At 54.1% G+C, this 19288-nt stretch overlaps 2 protein-coding genes across 14 annotated transcripts in view; both read left to right on the top strand.

The window, feature by feature from the left end:
- The window catches only part of EHBP1 (EH domain binding protein 1), a 223812-nt gene extending 213178 nt beyond the window's left edge, over positions 1–10634 (top strand). For all 8 annotated transcript variants that reach the window (XM_031047567.2, XM_031047566.2, XM_005147433.4 and 5 more), the window contains 4 exons: positions 2017–2116; positions 3278–3351; positions 9729–9843; positions 9982–10634. In XM_031047567.2, coding sequence (XP_030903427.2) covers positions 2017–2116; positions 3278–3351; positions 9729–9843; positions 9982–10072 — 380 coding nt within the window. In that variant the 3' untranslated portion in view covers positions 10073–10634. The remainder of the gene's footprint in view (positions 1–2016; positions 2117–3277; positions 3352–9728; positions 9844–9981) is intronic.
- A 2732-nt stretch (positions 10635–13366) lies between these two features.
- Positions 13367–18027, top strand: OTX1 (orthodenticle homeobox 1). Of its 6 annotated transcripts, none has more exons than XM_034061001.1 (4): positions 13367–13542; positions 15106–15223; positions 15730–15881; positions 16562–18027. In XM_034061001.1, the coding sequence occupies exons 2-4, from the start codon at positions 15127–15129 to the stop codon at positions 17318–17320; spliced, it is 1008 nt and encodes a 335-aa protein (XP_033916892.1). In that variant the 5' UTR covers positions 13367–13542; positions 15106–15126; the 3' UTR covers positions 17321–18027. The 6 variants fall into 6 exon arrangements, with proteins under 6 accessions (XP_033916892.1, XP_033916891.1, XP_033916889.1 ...); XM_034061000.1 differs by having other exon boundaries at positions 13368–13542; positions 15077–15223; positions 16562–18026; XM_034060998.1 differs by having other exon boundaries at positions 13368–13542; positions 14735–15223; positions 16562–18026.
- Positions 18028–19288: the final 1261 nt, after the last annotated feature.

Below are 19288 nucleotides of genomic sequence, written 5' to 3'. Positions count from 1 at the left end.
CCTCTTGGGGGAGTGCTGAACTGCTGAATGTTATTGTAAATTCCACGGTGTAATAATTTCTGCACAAAACCAGAAGTGGAGTTCCTGATGGAGAGCATTTCTCCATGAGAAATGTCTTCCTGCATTGCTCCAGTCATCCAGGAGCTGGACCCTGCTGCTTGTGCTTGGATAAGGGCTTCATGACCATCCCCACTTCAGGATGCTCTGCCCTTCCCATCTCGCTGCTGGCAAATCATGTATCCTAAAAGCATGATTTCAGGAACAGTTTTGTCAACTGGGAGTTTCCCACAATGATAAGTGGATATAGGAGGATGTCTCACATCAGAAAGGAGAACATAATAGATGGTGTACCTTCTTCTTACTGCATGGGTCCGCCAGCGCATCCCAAGCTGACCCACGGCCCTGTTCATCTTTTCCTTCCCTTATGTGGATGCACAAAGCCCATAGTCCACAGTGGGGGGGGGGGGGGGGGGGGGGGGGGGTGTCAGGCAGCCTGGAGAAGGCCGATGACTGTCCCTTGCAAGCAGCAGGGTCATAGCCAGGTGAGGAGGTGATTCTCCCTGCAGATCTGGGCTTGCACACTACTGTGGCATCAGGGTGTGAACATGTGCATGGCAGGCACGTACGTGCAAGCATTTCAAACGCTCCCTTCCAGAAATTGAAAGCTTTCTTTTAGAGAAAAACAATATTTTTTCTGGGATATTTCCAGTTTCTGCAACTAGGGATCCTATGGTATAAGTTAGTAAAGATAGCTTCCCTGAGCAAACAGCACCTTGCATTAGAGATTTCAAAACACTTAGCAAACACCAAAGAATTAAGTTTTAGTACCCTTGGGAGATCGGTACTGGTGATTTTTACCCATATTACACACACAGGCACTGAAACTCCACAGAAATCTGCCCACAGTTTCCCAGGGAAGCAGTGTTAAAGCTGGGGGCAGTATTCAGAAGACCCAGCTCTGTTCCTTTGCCGTATTCCAGGTTTCTTTACAGATTAATTTTAACCATGAGAAATATATGAGTTTCATAATTCAATGAGGACCATGTCATCTTTGCTCCTCAGCTCAACTTGAGGGATGAGAGTGGCAGGTCACCACAGAGGCACAGTCTCCACATAGGACTTTGGTGAGGTTTTTCTTAGTCTCTGAGCTCAGAGAGAGTGGAATTCGGCTGAATGACCCTGCTGTGTGCAAAGAAGCTGCTTGTCTGCCTTTCCCTTTATGGTGCAGAGGTGCCAACAGGGAGTCTTACAGAGTCTGGTAGAGCATAGCACTGCCTGCAGGTAGGCTATGAAGGTCCTGATCCTCATCGTGCCTGGGAGGAGTGATGGACATCGGCTGGGAAAAGGGATGCTTGTCCATGAATACACATACCCAGACCTTTAGACACCCAGACCCCAAAATCACTTGTATTTGTGCAGATGTTCCCTTTGATAGCAGGTTGAGAAGAGGAGCAGCTCTTTCCAGCACATCATCTGGAAGAGTGGCCATAAGCACAGAGAAGCTGAGCAGGTGCCCACGCCTTGGCCAAGAGTTCAGGATTACCATGTCCTCTGCAGTTACTTTGATCCCTACCACGTCATCCTGACTGTGCTGGGTTTGCATGGGTGGAATAGATCTTGCCCACAAGGATTGTTTTTGTGTTTGGAAGCCTGTGATGGATGACCAGGCATCTTCAAGCAGCAAGGGTTTTTTTCACTGGGAACATTGCAACAACATAGCTCTTTTGGGAGAATTTAAAAGATACAGTACTTCTAAAAAGGTGTTTATTTGGGTTAGGATATGAGCATAATAAAAAACACTAAAATAGATGCTGAAGATCAGCTGCTTTCAAAGATTTATTTATGGAACAAGCAGGATTGTGTAGCAGGACTTGTAGTCATAGGGTATTTTTACCATTTGAGAGTATGCCTGGTAATGCTCAATGGTATTGGAGACCAGTGCTCCAATACCTAAAATGAAATAAATAGCTCAGTTTGGGAAATACCACTTAAGTAATGAAATTCTTTTGATTGCAGGAAGAAACACAGAAGAAGAAGAAGCTATGATGCAGGAATGGTTCATGCTGGTTAATAAGAAGAATGCCTTAATCAGACGAATGAACCAGCTTTCTCTTCTGTAAGTATGGATGAGCACGTGTATTTACAAAAGGATGATTTACTGGAATATTTACCCATCAGATAGATGCAAAACTTTTTTGCTCACATCCCATTAGACTTCAAAAATACTCCCTCAAAAGTGAGTAGTGTGGATGCTTTGTGGAACTCACAGAGTAACTTGCTTTTCTCATATTTCAGACTTGAAAATGAGAAGCGTGCACTGACACAAGATTAGCCAGAGCTGTGAAAAACAAAGAGATATTAAGCACTGTTACATTTTCAAAGGCCCAGCAGTAGAATAAAATTACATTTTAGAAACACACAAAGAGATTTGGATTGTGCCTCAGATGCGACAGGTAAAGACTGGAGAGAGCGAGCAAAATCTGAGTCACTACCTGCTTTGTAGAAATCCTCAATCCCATCATTGGTAGTTCAGCAGCACTGGACTGCTGGAAGGATATTAGTGAATCAGTCACAGTGTGATGATGCACTGATACTGCGAAGTAAAGACAAATAAACTTTCTGGCTAGCAGCAGGGAGGAAGGGGGGAGATGCTGCCCGTTTTTAGAGGCATTCTGCCCTCAGTGCTTCTTTTCCAGCTCCTTTCAGTTTGGTTATATTTCTTTCAGTAATGCCACCTAGTGTAGATGCCTGCATACTTCCCTGGGAAGAGCCTGTGCTCATGAATTTCCTGCCGTGTCTGAACTTGACAGAAGATTCTACCTCCAAAATATTAAACTTTCTAATCCCGTGTCTAATTTTCATTATTCATTAGGGCAGAGTGTATGTAGGATAATACTTTCAGTGTCATATTATCTTGGTGAATAGGCTGATGCTGGAATTTGTTCATTAGATCTGGGGGAATGTTTTATACTTAGGACATTCCATAAGAGCCGCTTCCAAGGATGAATATTAAATAATTACGTCTTGTAGCACAATAGAGTTAAACTGATGGAATTAAAGCCGACATTACAGAAAATGAAGAAGCCCTGTGACTGAATATGCCACCGAATATGCCACCTGAGCAAGGTTTTAAGTTTGTGTATCATTTGTTTGGAGTAGCTTAAAGTTAAAGAGAAAAGTCAGTTACGAGTCCTAAAATCAATGTGAGTTAAAGGTTCTTTTAAGTGTTTAATGATTTAGTAATTAACATATTGATGAACTTTTGCAACTTGCCTAGGGAAAAAGAACATGACCTAGAAAGGCGCTACGAACTGCTGAACCGGGAGCTAAGAGCAATGCTCGCTATTGAAGGTAAGAGCAATGCTGGGTACTGAGGGAAGGAAAATGCTTGCTGCCTAAGGTGGCTACCTGAATGTACAGAACAGGGAGGCTTTTCTGGAGCCCAGTTAAGAGTTAATGCTGATATTTACATCATTTCCAGTGATAGCACACAGTGAATATGCTGGATCTGCAGTCCCATTCTTAAGTTGTATTCAGGGCGAGAAAATAAAGTCTTAGTATATGGGACAAAGAAATATTGTCTTGTTGGAATAAACTTTGAAAACAAAGCAATGAGGAGGTAAAGAATATGTGTCCAGGGTTTATTACTTTTGTTGCAGTTGTGTTCTCCTGGCTTTCCTGCAGCATCGAGCTGCTTAGTGCCGCAGAAAATGGAAGGGGTAACCCACAGAAGGGAGCCTCCTTCCTCTTAGCGATTCAGATCTGGGTTACAACAGTATCTCACTGGGAAAAAAAAAAGAGGTCTCATACGTTTGCCAAGTAAATATTTCATCGCAAGCAACACCAGGATTAGTGTGATCCTTTGCACAGATTTTCTCCCTTCTCTGCAACTCTCCCGAGTTTAGTCACCTTACCTGAATGAAAACTCATGGGAAGATTGACACGTGGGATAAATGAAACAATTGCATCCTTTCCATAGGGCTTTCAGGTGAATTGTACAATAATCCTGGGGATGATTCATAATAAAAAATAAACATCCAGATAGCTTAAACCATTGCTTGCATTATTTTCTTATTTAAATATCTTAAGTGTTTTCTAATGCCGCACCGCTTATAGCTCTCAGTCACAAATGCTGTCTTATAGTTCAAAGATGTTTGCTTTAAAGTTAATCCTTTGGGCTCTGTAAAATGGACCTTTTGTCTAATCAATGCAAATTGATTTTGCTATTCTGTATTGACCTCTCAACCCTTTGACTGTCCATGGTAATTTCTTTCTTCACCTGATAAGGTACCTGATCCATAATAAATCAATTCTAATTAGTTTGGAGACTTCACTGGGAGCATAAGTTTGTAGGAAAAAAGCAGCAGGTTTCAGGTAGCTTTTTCATATCTCTCCATCTGTGGATATGTTTTTTGCATAGGGCTACTTCCACTGTATTCTTGGATAAACTTGAATCATAAATATACACATTGCTTTGTGCAGAGACAGGCCAGATTAATTGGGAATCATACTAGTTAAATATTTAGAACATTAAATACTTTAAAACCAAAGAGGAGCTAAGAGATACTGTATTTAAATCCAAAATTTCAGTGTTTAACTGCCTCTTACTTCCTTTTGCTGTCCTGGAACATCCTAGCAGCAGCCTTTGAATGTCTCACAGCCCATGCCATTCACACACTGACTTGACTTGAACAAAAATCTCTCCTTTATTTTCTTTATAAGTTCAGAGAAGGATACCAAAACCCAAGAAAGTCCTCTTTTATTTCAATTCCTTTATTTTTGTGTGTGCCACTGGTGACATCATAAACAGGGGTTTAGGGAGAAAACCAAAGTGCTGGAGATCGGTGATTTCCTTGTATTATTTATACAGCAAAGTCCACGTTTAATATTTTAACCCTCGGTAAGATTATTATTAGTCTGCCAGAACTTTTAGCAGCTATCTGCTTTTACCCAAACAAACATACTAAAGGAGGAACTCTCCCAAGAAAATGCTGCAGACCCCCAAGATACCCGTTTGTGACACCGCGCCTCTTGATGTGTGTGTCAGCACTGTATTGCTTTCTGTGTCCATCATACACTGGGGTGCCAATAAGCACCTTTTGGGAAGCACGAGTAAAAACACACCGTTTATAATATGATTTCCCCAAAGAAGCATGGGCTGCCTGAGCAGTTCTCCGAGGCTGTTTAGCTGATTGCTAGTGAGCGCTTGGGCTCTGTTAAAGAAGGGAAAAGACAGATCTCACTTTTACCGGCACCAATTCCAAACCTGGAATATATGGGCAAGGAATAACAAAATCTGTCTGTGACAGGAGAGGACGGGTTTGTTTGTCCAAAAGGAAGGTAGAACGCACCAACCCAAACTGGAACTTGGAGGAAAAAGTCTTTGAAAGGTGATAATTACTGTTTTGGTAAATTGCTGTAACTCTTCCACGCGTGACTGTGCTGTTTAAAAATCTATCAACCGATTTACTTAGCTGCTTGATGACAGGAAAGGGGGAAAAAAGAGAAAGAGAGAGCCTTGCAAAAGGTAGCAGCCTGCTGATGGCAGATAAAGGCAGTTTATTGGCGGCCGGCCTGCCCTGCCTGCGCAGGCAGCGTGTGGCAGCGCTGGCGTCTGGAGGTGCTGACCGTTATAATGTTCAGTGATGTGGAGCCTGTGTCCTCTTAGCCACCACTAAAATGGAGGCATAGGCAGCTGAATGGCCTTTTGGAGTGTCACAGCACTTCACGCGGAACACATGAATGAACGAGGGTGGTAGAAAAAGGCATACTTTTATTTCCCCCACCCTGTTCAGCCGTAGAGATAAAAGAGAGAGTTACGGCGCTGCCTCCTTCCAGCTCGAAAGTGTTCCTCTCTCTGCTGCTGAGACTGCTCTGACCCAGCGAGGCCTGAAATCCCTGCCTGATAGGCCAAAGAAAATACAGGTTACTGGTTTGTTTTAACCTGCGCCCATGGGAAGGCATTTTGGCTGTCGGGAGCCGGCTCCTGTACACGAGGTGCTGCATTTCAGAGGCTGGTTTTTGCCACATCCGTGGCGGGATGCCTTACTTCCAGCCACCTTTCCTCTCGCTCCCTGTTTTATTTATTTCATTCAAGATTTAATGCCTCCTTAGGAAAGATAAGTTCATTTTTGCACACCTTGGGGTGGTGTGTTCATTTTCTGCCCAAGAAATGGATCTTCTTTCGGATTTTGTACATCTTGATTTATTCTTGGCTTATAGTTTGAAGTGGGTGCTCTTCTAAAAGGATTTATGCATAGGTTCACTATTTTTGTAGTTATGGTTTATATGATAAGCTTTTTATATTTAAAATCAATATGTAATCCTGTGGAGGAGCTTATCCTCTAAAACCCCATTTGTAAATCTATTTTAGCTTTGTTACACCGCGCAGCCACAGTATTCCATAGATTGATTAGGTTCAGCAGCAGAATCCTATCAAATGGCCTGCTCTGATGATGATGCAAACTCTTTCAGGATTGCTAGTTGACTGGAACTAAAGATAAGACCTGACTGCAATCCCCCAATGTGCTCTTTACAAAACTAGTGTTAATTTTCATCAAAGTGCCCGGCTTATTTATTATAGTGGCAAGGCTGAAGGTTTTACTACGAGAACTTTCGACCATTTCTATTAAAGCATTTCTATGGGAACCAGCCGCCTGTTTGCTCAAAGTAATTATCAGTTTGAGAGGAGAGGGTGGGGGTAAAAAAGACAATGTGAAGTCAATGAAGATGAATAATTGAAAACGTTTCTACTTTAATGTGAATTTAGCAAACTCCGTCATTTTAAACTGCCCGTCGCAAGCGGTGGCACGGGGGCTGTAGCTTTCAACACTTTTAGCTCATATACAGCCTCAGGGCTTAATCCCATTTTTGTCCAGAATGTAGCTTTTATAACAGTATTATTCTGAAATCTTCAAATTAATCACAGTCCATAGTGTAGCTTCCCAGAGCTGCAGTCAGGCTGGGTAACTGTATGTGACAGGTGCTATAGGTAATCCTGGCTTAAAAGGCACAACAGGTAGGAATCAAACTTGAGCACAGTTGCTTTTTTAAACGTGGGGATGCTTCCCGAAAGTGCTGCCCTGCAATATTTTGTTGCATAAACCAAAATTGCAGTGTAATCCCATAGAACATGTTATTTGAATACTTTGCACTAGTTCCCCTTTTAACCAACTGCTGCTTGACTGTATTTGGGGAGCAGGAATGGGGGGGGGAATCAAGCTCCTTTTCTAGGAAACAAACAAAAATGCAAGGGAATATTTCTGCCAGCAGGTTTTCCCATAGCTTATTTCAACACTAATAATAAGCGAATGCAGGAACAAAAAAGCCCGGTTTTGTTCCATGAAGTCCTAATATGACGTTATTTACCCCACGGGGCTACGAGATGGGACAACAAAAAACATAGTGCTTAGAAAGGGACTGAACAGAGAAAAATAGTACAGGACTGAGCGAAACTTGGACTGAAGTATTTTGACTGGTGTTTGCTGTTCGAAAGCTTAAATTGCTGCTGAAACAGCAGAAGTGGGGGATGGAGAAGGAAAGAAAAAGAAAAAAAAGGAAAGGAAAAAAAAAAGAGCAAGGAAGAGAGAAAGCAAAAGTTAGTTTTAAAAATCAGAGGTTTTCACCCGAGTGAAAACCATCAAAATTGCAAAATAATTAAATCAAGCCCGGGTAGAGGCAGTGGATTTCAGGTCCTTTTTCATCCCGAGCTTCCTGTGCCCAGATGCGCTGGGGAGCCCGGGTCTCCACACGATCATCAGCAAAAGCTGGGGGAAAGTTAACCTGAAAGTTGGGGACCACGTCTGCAGGCAGCAAACGCCGGTGATACTCTCTGCCAAGCCTCTCCTTTTCTGCCTGCCTCACTGCTGTTGCCCTTTGCAAGAGGGTTTTGTCACGCTGAGATTGCGTTGCGCGCACAGGGGCTTTATATCTGTGGGGGAAACCCTCCGGTTTTGGAAAGCTCGGGCTTGCAGAGGTCCAGAACGGTGTTTTAAACGGGTTGAACCAAAGGAGCCATCCGCAAACGAGCAAAGGGGATAAACAGCTGTGGAAGTCGGGAGACTGGCTCGAGAATTAGCACCTAAAAGGTTGCTACCCAACTTAAAGCAGCTTTGTCGCTGGAGAAATGGCTTAGATTACCGGTGATTTTGGCTGGTAGCTTCAATTCTAATCTATACACCTGGAAAAAAATCATTTCCTTGGCAACGGGAAGCAGCACATTTAGAAGAGAAAAAGAGGAAGGAAATGAAGGAGAGAAAGGAAGATAGGGAGAAAAAGGAGGAAAGAGGAAAAAAAACTCCTGAGAAGTTTTGGCAGTTCCTAGCCAGGCCGATGCTCAGGGAAGGGCTCCCAGCTTGCGAGAGGCTTCCATGCATGTTCTCCTCTCCCGAGTGTGCCCGCACACACGTGTCGGTGGGGGTCTTCCCTGCGTGCGTGGGGACCCGTCACTCACTCGTGGGCCCAGGCGGACGGCGAGGACGCGATAAACGCGGTTGCACATTCCTGCCTCTCTGCCGCTCTCCCAACCTTTATTGCATGATGATGCATCTAATTTTTAATTTGTAAATACAAGGCTGAATTCCCTCTAGCACCACTTGCTTTCATGCAGCTTCTGAGCAGTTTGCTGTCTTGAATAAATTTGGCTTTGGAGGGGGGTCAGGGGGATTTGAACCACCGCATTCTTGCGGGGTTTGTGAAGATTCACATGGTAACCGGTGGTGAGCATTGTTCGGGTTATCTGAATAAGCACCAGCCATGTGAGTTTTAACATGATCGCCCAGGGCAATGGAGAGCGCGGGGAGAAAGCCAAGAGGACTGCACCCTCTCTCCCCTTCGCCTTCGGGAAGAGCGGCCGGGGAGGAGAAGGAGGAAGGGGAAGGGGGGGGAACACCGCCGGGCCGGTGGCGACGGCTTCTCCCGGTGGTGGGTTCTGGGGTGTTTTTGGAGCCGGTGTCCTCTTTCCCTCCCGCTCCTCATTTGTCTGCTATCTCCCTCATCATCTCCTGCTCCTGCTTTTCATTGTTTACCTTCTTAATGAGGGAGGCGGGGAAGGCCGGGGCTTGACTGACAGCGACAAGCCCTTACGGACCGGCTGGAGGGCCGGAGGCTGCGGGGCGGCCCCGGGGGGCTCCGGCATGCGGGGCCGGGAGAAATCCCTTCGGGAAGAGCGGGGCGGCCCCGGGCTCCGCTGCTGGCCAGCGCCGGGGGGGAGCTGGCCCCGCGCTACTCTGTAGCAAGTGTATTTTTACTTCAAAGCGGAAAATGCTAATTAACTGATACCTGCTTTTAAAGTTAGTGCGAAGCATATGGTGCTCAGTGTGAGATTCCTCCGGCTGCTCAGAGCAAGCTAGGAATTAGCGAAGAAGAGAGCCGGGATGTAGGGAAACGGGGCTTTGCTCCTGGGAAGGGAAACTTAGTAAATGTCGGTGCCCGTCCAGGAAAAACAGTCGTGAAAGGAAAAGTTGATGATGATGATGATGATAAAACGAAAGAAAACAAATAAAGGGGCAGGGAACCCAAACAACCCCAAAGTCGCCTCTGAGCTCCCCCAGGCCGGGTGATGGGGAGGCAAAACACCGGCGGGTTGTGCTTGGCTCCGCGGTACTGCCCGCTGGGGAGAGCGGCACGGCCGGGCCGGGTCGTACCGGCCTGTACCGTGTGTTGCTCCCAGGCGCAGCGGCCCCGGGAGCCGCTGACCGGTGTGTGTGTGTTTCGGTTCTCTCCCGCAGACTGGCAGAAGACGGAGGCGCAGAAGAGGCGAGAGCAGCTTCTGCTGGACGAACTCGTTATTCTCGTTAACAAACGGGACGCGCTGGTCAGGGACCTGGACGCCCAGGAGAAGCAGTGAGTCGGGAGAACGAGCTGGAAGGGGGGGGGGCTTCTCCACGGGAAGTTTGTGACGCTGTGGCCGTGGCCGGGTCTCGTTGCGGCCGCGCATCCCGCGCAGCCCCTCACCGTGCCTCCCGCCGCCTCTTTCCGCAGGGCCGAGGAAGAGGACGAGCATTTGGAGAGGACCCTGGAGCAAAACAAAGGCAAGATGGCCAAGAAGGAAGAGAAATGCGTCCTCCAGTGAGCGGCCTTCCCGCGGCGGTGGCAGAATCACAGCGCGTCTCTTTCTTATGTTTTTAAAATGCCGACAGCAGACTGGAAAGGATAAAAAAAAATGAAAAAAAAAGAAAAAAGAAAAAAAAATGTTTTGAAAAGGGAAAAAAAAAATTAAAACTTTTTCCATTTTCTTAGGCCAGATCTAGGCTGCGCCGGGCCCCGCTCCGTTGTTTTTTGGTTTCCACTCAAGCGAACTCGCGTTGTGCCAGGGTTTCCGTGTGGGCTCAGCTCTCCTGCCGAAAGGCTTTGAAACGGAATCGCCGAGCCCCCGTGTGTGCGGCGGTGCCGGAGATGTGCGGAGGAGCAGAAGAAAGAAAGTGCGTCCTGGATGCTGTAGCTGGAGGAGGGCTGAGTTTTGAAATAAATATGTTTTTGTCGTAATAGGATTAGAGAGGGGGATATAGGAAAAAAAAAATCATTGGGAATGGTTTCATCTAGTCCTGCCATATGTAATACTTAATAAGCTACCTACATTTTATAGTTAGGTCAGATCCACCCCAGTTATTATGATTAAAAATGTGCTGTATTTACCAGTGTTTTATTTCAGCAGTTTTACATGTCCCCGGGAGCAGAGCCGAGCCGCTCTGCTGTACTCGGGGGGTTCCTCCGCCGGAGTCAGCACAGAGCCCGGGGAGCGGCAGGGACCGGCCCGGGACAGAGCCTGGCCCGGTGCCTCCCCCTGCGTCCCCCGCGGGCCCGGGCCGCCGCTCCGCGTTATTTATTGCGCCCGGGCCGCGTTCACCCCTCGACTGCCCCCCCCTTCCCCCCCCCCGGTCCCCGCCGTGTGTCCCCACGCGTGTCCCGCGCTCGCATCGTCCTTTCGTGGAGCTCGTCTCGTTTATTTATTACAATACCGAGTCATATATAAGATTTTCAATAAAAGCCGAATCTTTCTTACCGTAAACTGCCGCTTTCCTCTTTACCTGGGATACTCCTTCCATCCCTCCCTCCATCCCTCCTGCGCCGGCTGGGGAGGGGGTCCCGAGCCCCGGGATGGGTTAGAGGGACCCCGCACTCCGGTAACGCAACGAAACCCATCAGGGGGAAAAGTTTTTCGTTTGCTTTTAATAAAACGCAACTCGCGGAGGGGGAACTGAAACTTTTCCCGGCGCGGGGGATGCGCAAGGAGCGCACCCAGGGCGAGGGGGGCCGAAGGGAGCCCAAACCCTGCAGGAGCGCGGCTGCCGCCTGGAGGGTACCCCCAGACCCCAGCATCGCCGGCGGCTCCGGGTACAACTGCCACCCGCTCCCACCAGAACCTCACCCGGGGAGGAAAGGGGCGCCCGGCCGCGGGGCCGCGGGTGGTGCCGGTGCCTGTGGGTGGGTTTAGTCCCGTGAGAAGTTGGGGGGGATGCGGGGAGGGCCCTCGGCCTAATCCCAAAAACACTGCGGACGGGGGGGGCAGGCGCGATCCGAGAGCTCCGCGGCCGCGGGGAGCAGTGGAGGGGAGCGGAGAGGGGAGCACGGCAAACACCGCGGTGCTGCCCGCCCGGGGAGCACTGGGAGCTGCTGAGCCTGAAGCTTGGGGCTGCCCCTGGGGGGGGGGGGTCGCGGTCCCACATCACACCCGGTACCCCGCGGGGCCGGTGCTTGTCTGTCTTTAACGCGAGAAAAGTAACTCAGCCCCCGGGTTGAGGGGAAAATGAGTGTGTGAGTGTGAGCATGAGTGTGAATGTGAGTGTGTGTGAGTGTGTGTGTGTGTCCCTCCCTCTCCCATCCAGGGATCGGGCCACAAGGGCCCCCCAGCCCCTTGTCCGGCCTGAGCTGTCCCCCCCTGCCCTCCCCCACCAGCCGCAGCCCAGCCCCCTCCCGCCCGCAGCCCCGACCTTACCTGGGCGCAGCGGGGAGGGCGCAGCTCCGTCCGGCGGAGGGGACGGGACGGGGGGGCCGCAGAGAGCCGGGACCGACCCCTCGGGGGGCGGCGAGCCCCGCAGCCCTGCCCGCAGCCCCGGCGGAGCCGGCGGGGAGGCGCCCTCGGGGGGGGGGTGCTGGGCAGCCGCGGTGGTTGCGGGTGGGTTTGGGGGGGGCACAGATCTCCCGGTGTGGGGAGGGAGCCTCCGGGGGCGGCCGCTGCCTGCCAGGACCGGGGCTGCCCCGGCGGGAGAAATGATGGGACGGCGGAAGGGGGAACGCAACCCGGCCGGGAACTGCCCCAGCGGGACCGGGGCTAAACAGGGGGGGCTGGAGGGTGGGGGGAACTGTCCCCCTAAATCATTCCTCCTCCCTCCTCCCCCTCCCTTTGCTTTTTGTGAATGGGCCGCGGCGCCTTTGTTGCGGGGAGAAGTGCCCGTGTCGCTGACTTTTATGGGCAAGCGGAGGAGCTTGCAAACCTCCTTTTCTCTGCCCCCCTCGGCCCATCGGCACCCTCCCGCCTGGGTTGGACGGTTCCGTCCTGGCCCTGGGAAAAACGGGGAAAAGAGGGGAGAAAAAGAAGGAAAATGGGGGGGTAAGGAGGAAAGCCGCGCTTCGGATGGGGCCGATGGGCAGCGCCTGGAACATTAGCTCGCTTTCAGCTCCCACTGCAATTAGAGGGAGTTGATTTGGGGAGCCCAACAAAAGCCGCGCACCGGAGCCCTCGTTAGAGGTCCGGGGCCGCTCCTCCGCCCGTGCGCTCCGAGTTCCCCACTTCTCCGCGCTCCGGCCGCGCCTCTCCGCTGCGGGGAACGAGTAGGGCTGCGCGGAGCGGTGCGGAGCGGTGCGGAGCGGTGAGTCCCATCCCGTCCAACCCCCTCCAAACCCCCGCTCCCCTGGGCGCGGAGCAGCCGCTGAACGCGGGACTCGCGGTAAAGGTGCTGCCGCTGCTTCTTTATTCTTATTTAAAGCACAAAGTTTGTGCGAGTCTGCAGACACTGAAGGGGGGGAGGGGGGGTCTGGACCCCGCTTCTCCCGGCTCCCCGCTGCTCCCTGCACCATCCCCGCCTCCAGCAGCGCCCTCCGCGCCGGCCCAAGCGGCCGCCGAAACTTTTCCTCGTCCCGCTGACGGAGGGCTCAGAACAGCCACGGGGGTGCGGGGAAGGGGCAGAGCTGCGCGGCCGCGCAGGAGCTCCCCCCTCACAACTCCTCCAACCACTCCCACCCCCCCAGCAGCTCCGCGGAGGTTACGCGGGGCCCTCCGCGCTCACCCCCACCCCCGCTCCACCCGCTGGGCTCCGCCACCCGCTGTCCGCAGCGCCGGGGCCCGGTTGGGATCACCAGCGGTGGGTGCGCGGGGGAGCGCGGAGCGGCGCGGGGCGGGGGGTGGGGGGGCGCGGAGGGAGCCGTCGCCCTGCGCTGCCATTGCCCGGGCGGCTGTCAGTCAGGCGGGGAGCGGCCGGGGATTGGCGCCGGGCTGGTTACGCAGATGCTTTGCGCGCACATACAAGGGTAGGGCCGGGGGTAGGTGATCAATCCTCATCAGGGCCGCGGCTCCATCGCCCCGACAGCGCGGCCGCCGGCAAGGTAACGCGGGGAGCCCCGGCAAGTTGGGGGTGCGCGGGTCGGCCTCGGGCATCGCCCCCCCCGCCCCCTCCCCAGCCCGCCCCCCCGCCCGCCCCCTCCGCGCCCCCCGCCCGCTCCGCCCTGCCCCGCGCACGGCCCCCGCCGCTCCGCAGGTGGCCGCGCAGGTGAGGCCGGACGGTGCGACGCGATCCGCGCTCCCCGACGGGGCGGCCGGCGGCGGACGGAGCGGAGCGGAGCGGTCCGGTCCGGCGGCACCGCCAACCGCACTCGCGGTGCTTGTGTCTGTGAGTGTGCGATGGGGGGCAACGGGGGAGGGTTAGGGTTAGGGTTAGGCTGCCCTGGGGTTTTCCTCTCTCTCTCTCTTCCTTTTCCCCTTCTTTTCCCGTGCTTTCTCCCCCTCTCGCCGCCCGGGACCGTCCCGCTCCGCCGCTCTCACCGGCAAAGTTATGCAACGCCGGGTCACGGAGCTGCCGCCCGCGCTGCGCCCGGTCCCGGCCTGCCGAGGGGTGCTCCTCACCCGCACCCAACACTTACCCCTACACCCACCCTCACCGGCCGCACCGGGCCGGGCTGCCCGCGGTGCCCCCGGGGGGATACCGGCCTCGGCAGCGGGGCCGCCCCCGGGGCTCGGCGGGGCCGCCCGGGGTCTCTCCGCCCCTTCCTCCCCTCCCCGTTTATCTGCCGCTTTTTGCCACCGAGCCCGGCCGCTGCCTGCAGCCGGCGGCCGCCGGGTCCCGCCTGTCCCCAGCCCGGCTCCGCCGGAGCCCCCGGGCCGGGCCCCTCCGCCGTCCCGGCGCCCGCTCGGGTGCCTGCGCGCTCCCTTTCCCCTTTCCCCTTTTTAACTCTTATCCATTTCTAATTAAAACGTCCCGTCTGCTCGTTCTTACATTAATTATTCTTCCCTCCTCTGGTCCCTCCTTTTGATTCCTAATCCAATTATCTTTTTAAATAATTGCTTTATCTCTCCCCATCGCCGGGCACTGTTGCCTCTCGGCGCTTGGACGCAACTCGCCTTCGTTTGCAACAAAATACCACTAATAATATCAGGAATAAAACTGACAACCGAAGGCCGCCGGCCCGGACCACGGCGCCGGCTGCGAATAGCGCTGCGGCCGCCGAGCCCCCGGCGTGCCCATCGGCAGGACTCTGGGCGGCCGGACCCCTAACCCGCCTCTCTCCGCTCTCTCCCCAGGCGCTCCGGCCTCGCCTCTGCTCGGGGCAGAAACCCGACTTTTTGTTTCCCGATCCTCGTTGTTTCTTTTTTATCCTCCTTTTTTCTCCCCCCCCCCCCCCAATTCCTTTGCTGCGATCGCTCGAGGACCTCGCGGCGGTGACGGCGGGACCGAAGGAAACAAACTCCTTTTGCACCTATTTTGTGCTTCGTTTCTTCGATTTTTAATTGTCGTTGGCTTTTGCATTATTTTTTTGCCTCTTGTTCGGGTTTTTTTCGGGGTTTTTTTTGTTGGAGCTTTTTTTTTTCCTCTTTTCCCCCTCCCCACACTTTCGATTTTTATTTTTATTATTATTATTATAGTTATTTCTTTTTTCTGCGGGACTTTGGAGGATCCCTGCCCGGCTTTTAGCATGATGTCGTACCTTAAACAGCCCCCTTATGGCATGAACGGGCTGGGGCTGACGGGCCCCGCCATGGACCTGCTGCATCCCTCCGTGGGGTACCCCGGTGAGTGCCGGCGCCGCGGACCTCCCCATCCCCTGATGCACCCCTTGCTTCAGCGGCGGGTGGAAGCTCTGTCCCCGTCGGGTTTGGGGTGGGCTGTGGGGTGGGTGCCCCCATTTGCCAGCACCCCTGGCCAGACACAGCAAAGTGGTGGGCACAGCGCCGGGTGCAGCTGAATTTCCCCCCTTTCCCGGGGCTTCTTCTTTCCCACGGGGATTTTTAAGGATCGAAAAGCTTTAAAACAACAGGAAAAGGAGATTTATTTCAACACAACGAAATCTTCCCAATGCTCCCTCCGGGGCCCGGCCTGCCCCTTCCCCAGCCATGTCCTGCCCGTTGTGCCTGCAGCAGGGCCCGGGTTGTGCGGGGGGCAGCGCGGTTCCTTGGGGTGGGAGGCAGGGATGCATCCCCGGCCCTTCTCCTGTGGGTACCGGGGCTCCTACCGTACCCGGGGCTGCGGGAGGTGTGTGGGGACCCGGTGTGACCACCGCAGCGGTGCTCGTCCACAGCCACCCCGCGGAAGCAGCGGCGGGAGCGCACCACCTTCACCCGCTCGCAGCTGGACGTGCTGGAGGCTCTCTTCGCCAAGACCCGGTACCCGGACATCTTCATGCGGGAGGAGGTCGCCCTCAAGATCAACCTGCCCGAATCCCGAGTCCAGGTACAGGACCTGTTGAACTGGGCTGGGGGGTGCGGGACATCCCGGCTCTGCTGGTGCCACTCGGACTCGGCTCTCGCTCCAAACTCATCCCTGTTTCCTTGGGGATGGAAAGTGTGTGAACTCCCTGCCACTTGTCTGTCCCAGCTGAGGGACATCCAAGCAAAAGGGGGGGGGGGGCTTTTATTCTTCTCTCTTGTCCTCTTATTAGTTTTATTATTGTTATTAATATTTTTTTGCCCCTTCCTGCCCCATGGTGTAGCAGCCCCACTCCCCGTATGTTTCCAGGGGTGCTCCCTCCACCACTGCTTCCTGCATGGTGAAGCCCAGTGCGGTGGGATATGCAGGCAGCACCCTGTGCAGGATCTGTCCCCAGACCCATATACTGTCACGGCTCAGGGAATATGCGTGAGCCAGGACACCCCAGCTGCTGTCCCTGGTCACCCATGCTTGGGGCAGGCTGCGGGGTGACCGGGTGCCAGTCAGAGGCGGGGTTTTTTTGGGGTGCGGGGGTGAGCGGTGCTAATGGCTGGGTGTGTGTGCTGGGAGAACTGGAGCTGGGGTGAGGTTGGCTGGGTGCTGCCGGGCCAGTGGAAGGCCTCTGGAGGCAGCCTCTGGAGGCAGCCTCTGGCCTCCTCCTCGCCCCACCGCTCATCCCATTGCACCTCATTTTGCCTCCCCAGGTCTGGTTCAAGAACCGCCGTGCCAAGTGCCGGCAGCAGCAGCAGAGCGGCGGTGGGGCCAAGAGCCGCCCGGCCAAGAAGAAGTCGTCTCCGGCTCGGGAGAGCTCCGGTTCGGAGAGCAGCGGGCAGTTCACGCCGCCGGCCGCGGCCTCCAGCTCAGCCTCCTCGTCCTCCTCCAGCTCTGCCTCGTCGGCCCCATCCGGTGCCCCGGCATCCCTCAGCACTCCGGCATCGTCCATCTGGAGCCCGGCGTCCATCTCTCCCGGTGCGGCACCAGCAGGGGTGACGGTGCCCGAGCCCCTGCCTCCAGCTGCCGCGTCCTGCATGCAACGTGCCGGCCCCACGGCTGCCGCCGCGTCCTCCAGCTACCCCGTGTCCTATGGCCAAGGTGGGGGATACGGGCAGGGTTACCCTGCGCCACCCTCCTCGTCCTATTTCGGAGGCGTGGATTGCAGCTCCTACCTGGCGCCCATGCACTCCCACCACCATCCCCACCAGCTCAGCCCCATGGGGCCCTCCTCAGTGCCCGGCCACCACCACCACCACCCGCTGAGCCAGAGCTCGGGCCACCACCACCATCATCACCATCACCACCACCATCAGGGCTATGGTGGCACCGGGCTGCCCTTCAACTCCTCCGACTGCCTGGACTACAAGGAGCCTGCCGCTGCCGCCGCTGCCTCCTGGAAGCTCAACTTCAACTCCCCCGACTGCCTCGACTACAAGGACCAGGCGTCCTGGCGCTTCCAGGTCTTGTGAGGGGCTGACCCCGTCCCCCCGTGGACCCCTCGCCCAGGGTCTTCCCACCACCTCCCAGGCAGGACTCTGGCTCCGGCTCTTCCTCCGGCTCCTCCTCTCCCCTCTTCATTTGCAGTGGTGATGCCCAGGGTGGGGGTCCTGCCGCCCCCATCCCTACTGACTGATATTTATTTGCTTCCTGCGCCCCTCCAGCGGGTTTATTATAATTATTATTTTTTTAAACACGACAGAAGAGGAGTTTAAAAAAGAATAATAATAATAATATTAAATACTACAAAGCCGAGCGTCTCCCCTGCTGCCCCCGGGCAGAGGCGCAGGCTGGCTCCTGCCCTGCCGGTGCCCCCCCAGATCCAAGTGGGGACCCTCACACCCTGCTCCAGGTGCGGGAGCCCCCGGCTCGCCGGTCCTGTACAGCCTCTTGCCGCTGGCAGCGGTGGGAACGATGTAAATACTGGGTCCGTTCCAGTGACCACCATTGTTTTTAGTCGATGCTGTCGGGTTGGCGTTTCAATAGAGTCTAACATGGAGCAGAACTTTAAAAAAATTACTTTTTTTTTCTTTTTTATCTTAATTTTATGTTTTTTCCCCTAAAAATGAACCTTTCCCTGTCTCGTGTCCTCCGTCCATCCTCGAGGGCTCCGCGCGAGCTCGGCCGTGCCGTCCTGGGGCCGGGGTGTGTGTTGGGGGGGGAGAGCAGCCCAAGGGGAGGCAATGGGGGAGGGAAGGGCTGCGCAGCTGATCCGCAGCCTGCAGACCAAAAACACCCGGAACCTTTGGAAAAATAATGAAAAATAATAATAAACTGGAAAGGAAAAGAGAAAAAAAAGCAGCTGAAAGAAAAGTTTTGGTTTGTTTTGTTGGGGGTTACAGGGGAATGCGGCTCTGGTTCGGGGGTTGGGGGCATGAGTTCTTGGGGGTGTGAGTTTGGGTCGGTGGGGTGGGTTTGATGAGCCCATTTCTGTTGGTTGGTGTGTTTCCATGGGTCCGGGCTGCAGCCCTGTGTGCCCGGCTGCCCACCCGCCCTGGGCTGGGGCTTTCCAGCAGCTTTGCCCCATAGCAGGAGAGGGGCCGTGTACGTGTGATTTTTGATGCCATAACCCCACATTTACCCCTTCAACTGTAAGGCAACCCCCTCCCCCCGTTCCCCCCCCCCCTTTCTTTCCCCACTCCAATAAAATCCAAAGTAATAAACGTGTGGGTCTCCTGTCCTTCCTCCCACCTCCTCCTCCTCTTCCCAGGAACCTTCCTTCCCTGGGAAATACTTCCTGGTGGGTCCCAGCAGGATGGGGGGGGGGTGTTTGTGATGAGTTTGTGCGTGCTCCGGATGGGGGACCCACCGCTGCCCCTGCAGGTGTGGGCTGGGGACCTGCTTTGATGGGAGTTGATGCTGTTAATTGTAACTGATTCATTGCTGCACCGCTGTGCGTGGGACCCACGGGAAGGGCAAATGCTGCCTGAAACAGCAACTCCCCTGCACCCCATGGGGCAGCCCCACTAACTTGGGACCCATGGGCAGGCCTGGGGGGTGGTGGGGTGCAAGGGCCACTTGGCCATACAACCACATAGACAGACCTCCGGCCCCCTGTGCAGGCAGGTGCAGGAGGGATGCTTGGCATCCGAACCTCCAGCCCTTGCTCCCGGCATTTCCCTCCTCAGCTGCTGCCGGCTGCGTCCAGATGGGGAAGAGAGGGAATGAACTGTTTCTAGTGACAATCTCCCCCTTCTTCTCCCCTCCAGACCTTCCCTGCAGTTGTTGGAGGCTGCCTGTTAGCACCGGGGCCATTCCCACTATGTACATGGCTCCTCTCCTGCTATGGGACAAAGCTGCTGGAAAGCCCCAGCTTGGGGCTGGTGGGCAGCTGGGCACGCAGGGCTGCAGCCTGGACCCATGGAAACGCACCAACATTCCCACATTCCCATGGACCAGGGCTGAGGGGACTGCTGCTGCCCTGCTTGGGCCATGGGTGC

The sequence above is a fragment of the Melopsittacus undulatus genome, chromosome 3 (assembly GCF_012275295.1).
Source record: "Melopsittacus undulatus isolate bMelUnd1 chromosome 3, bMelUnd1.mat.Z, whole genome shotgun sequence".
Classification (NCBI taxonomy): domain Eukaryota; kingdom Metazoa; phylum Chordata; class Aves; order Psittaciformes; family Psittaculidae; genus Melopsittacus; species Melopsittacus undulatus.
Note: the sequence above shows the minus strand (reverse complement) of the source record. Positions and strands in the feature narration are given on the sequence as shown.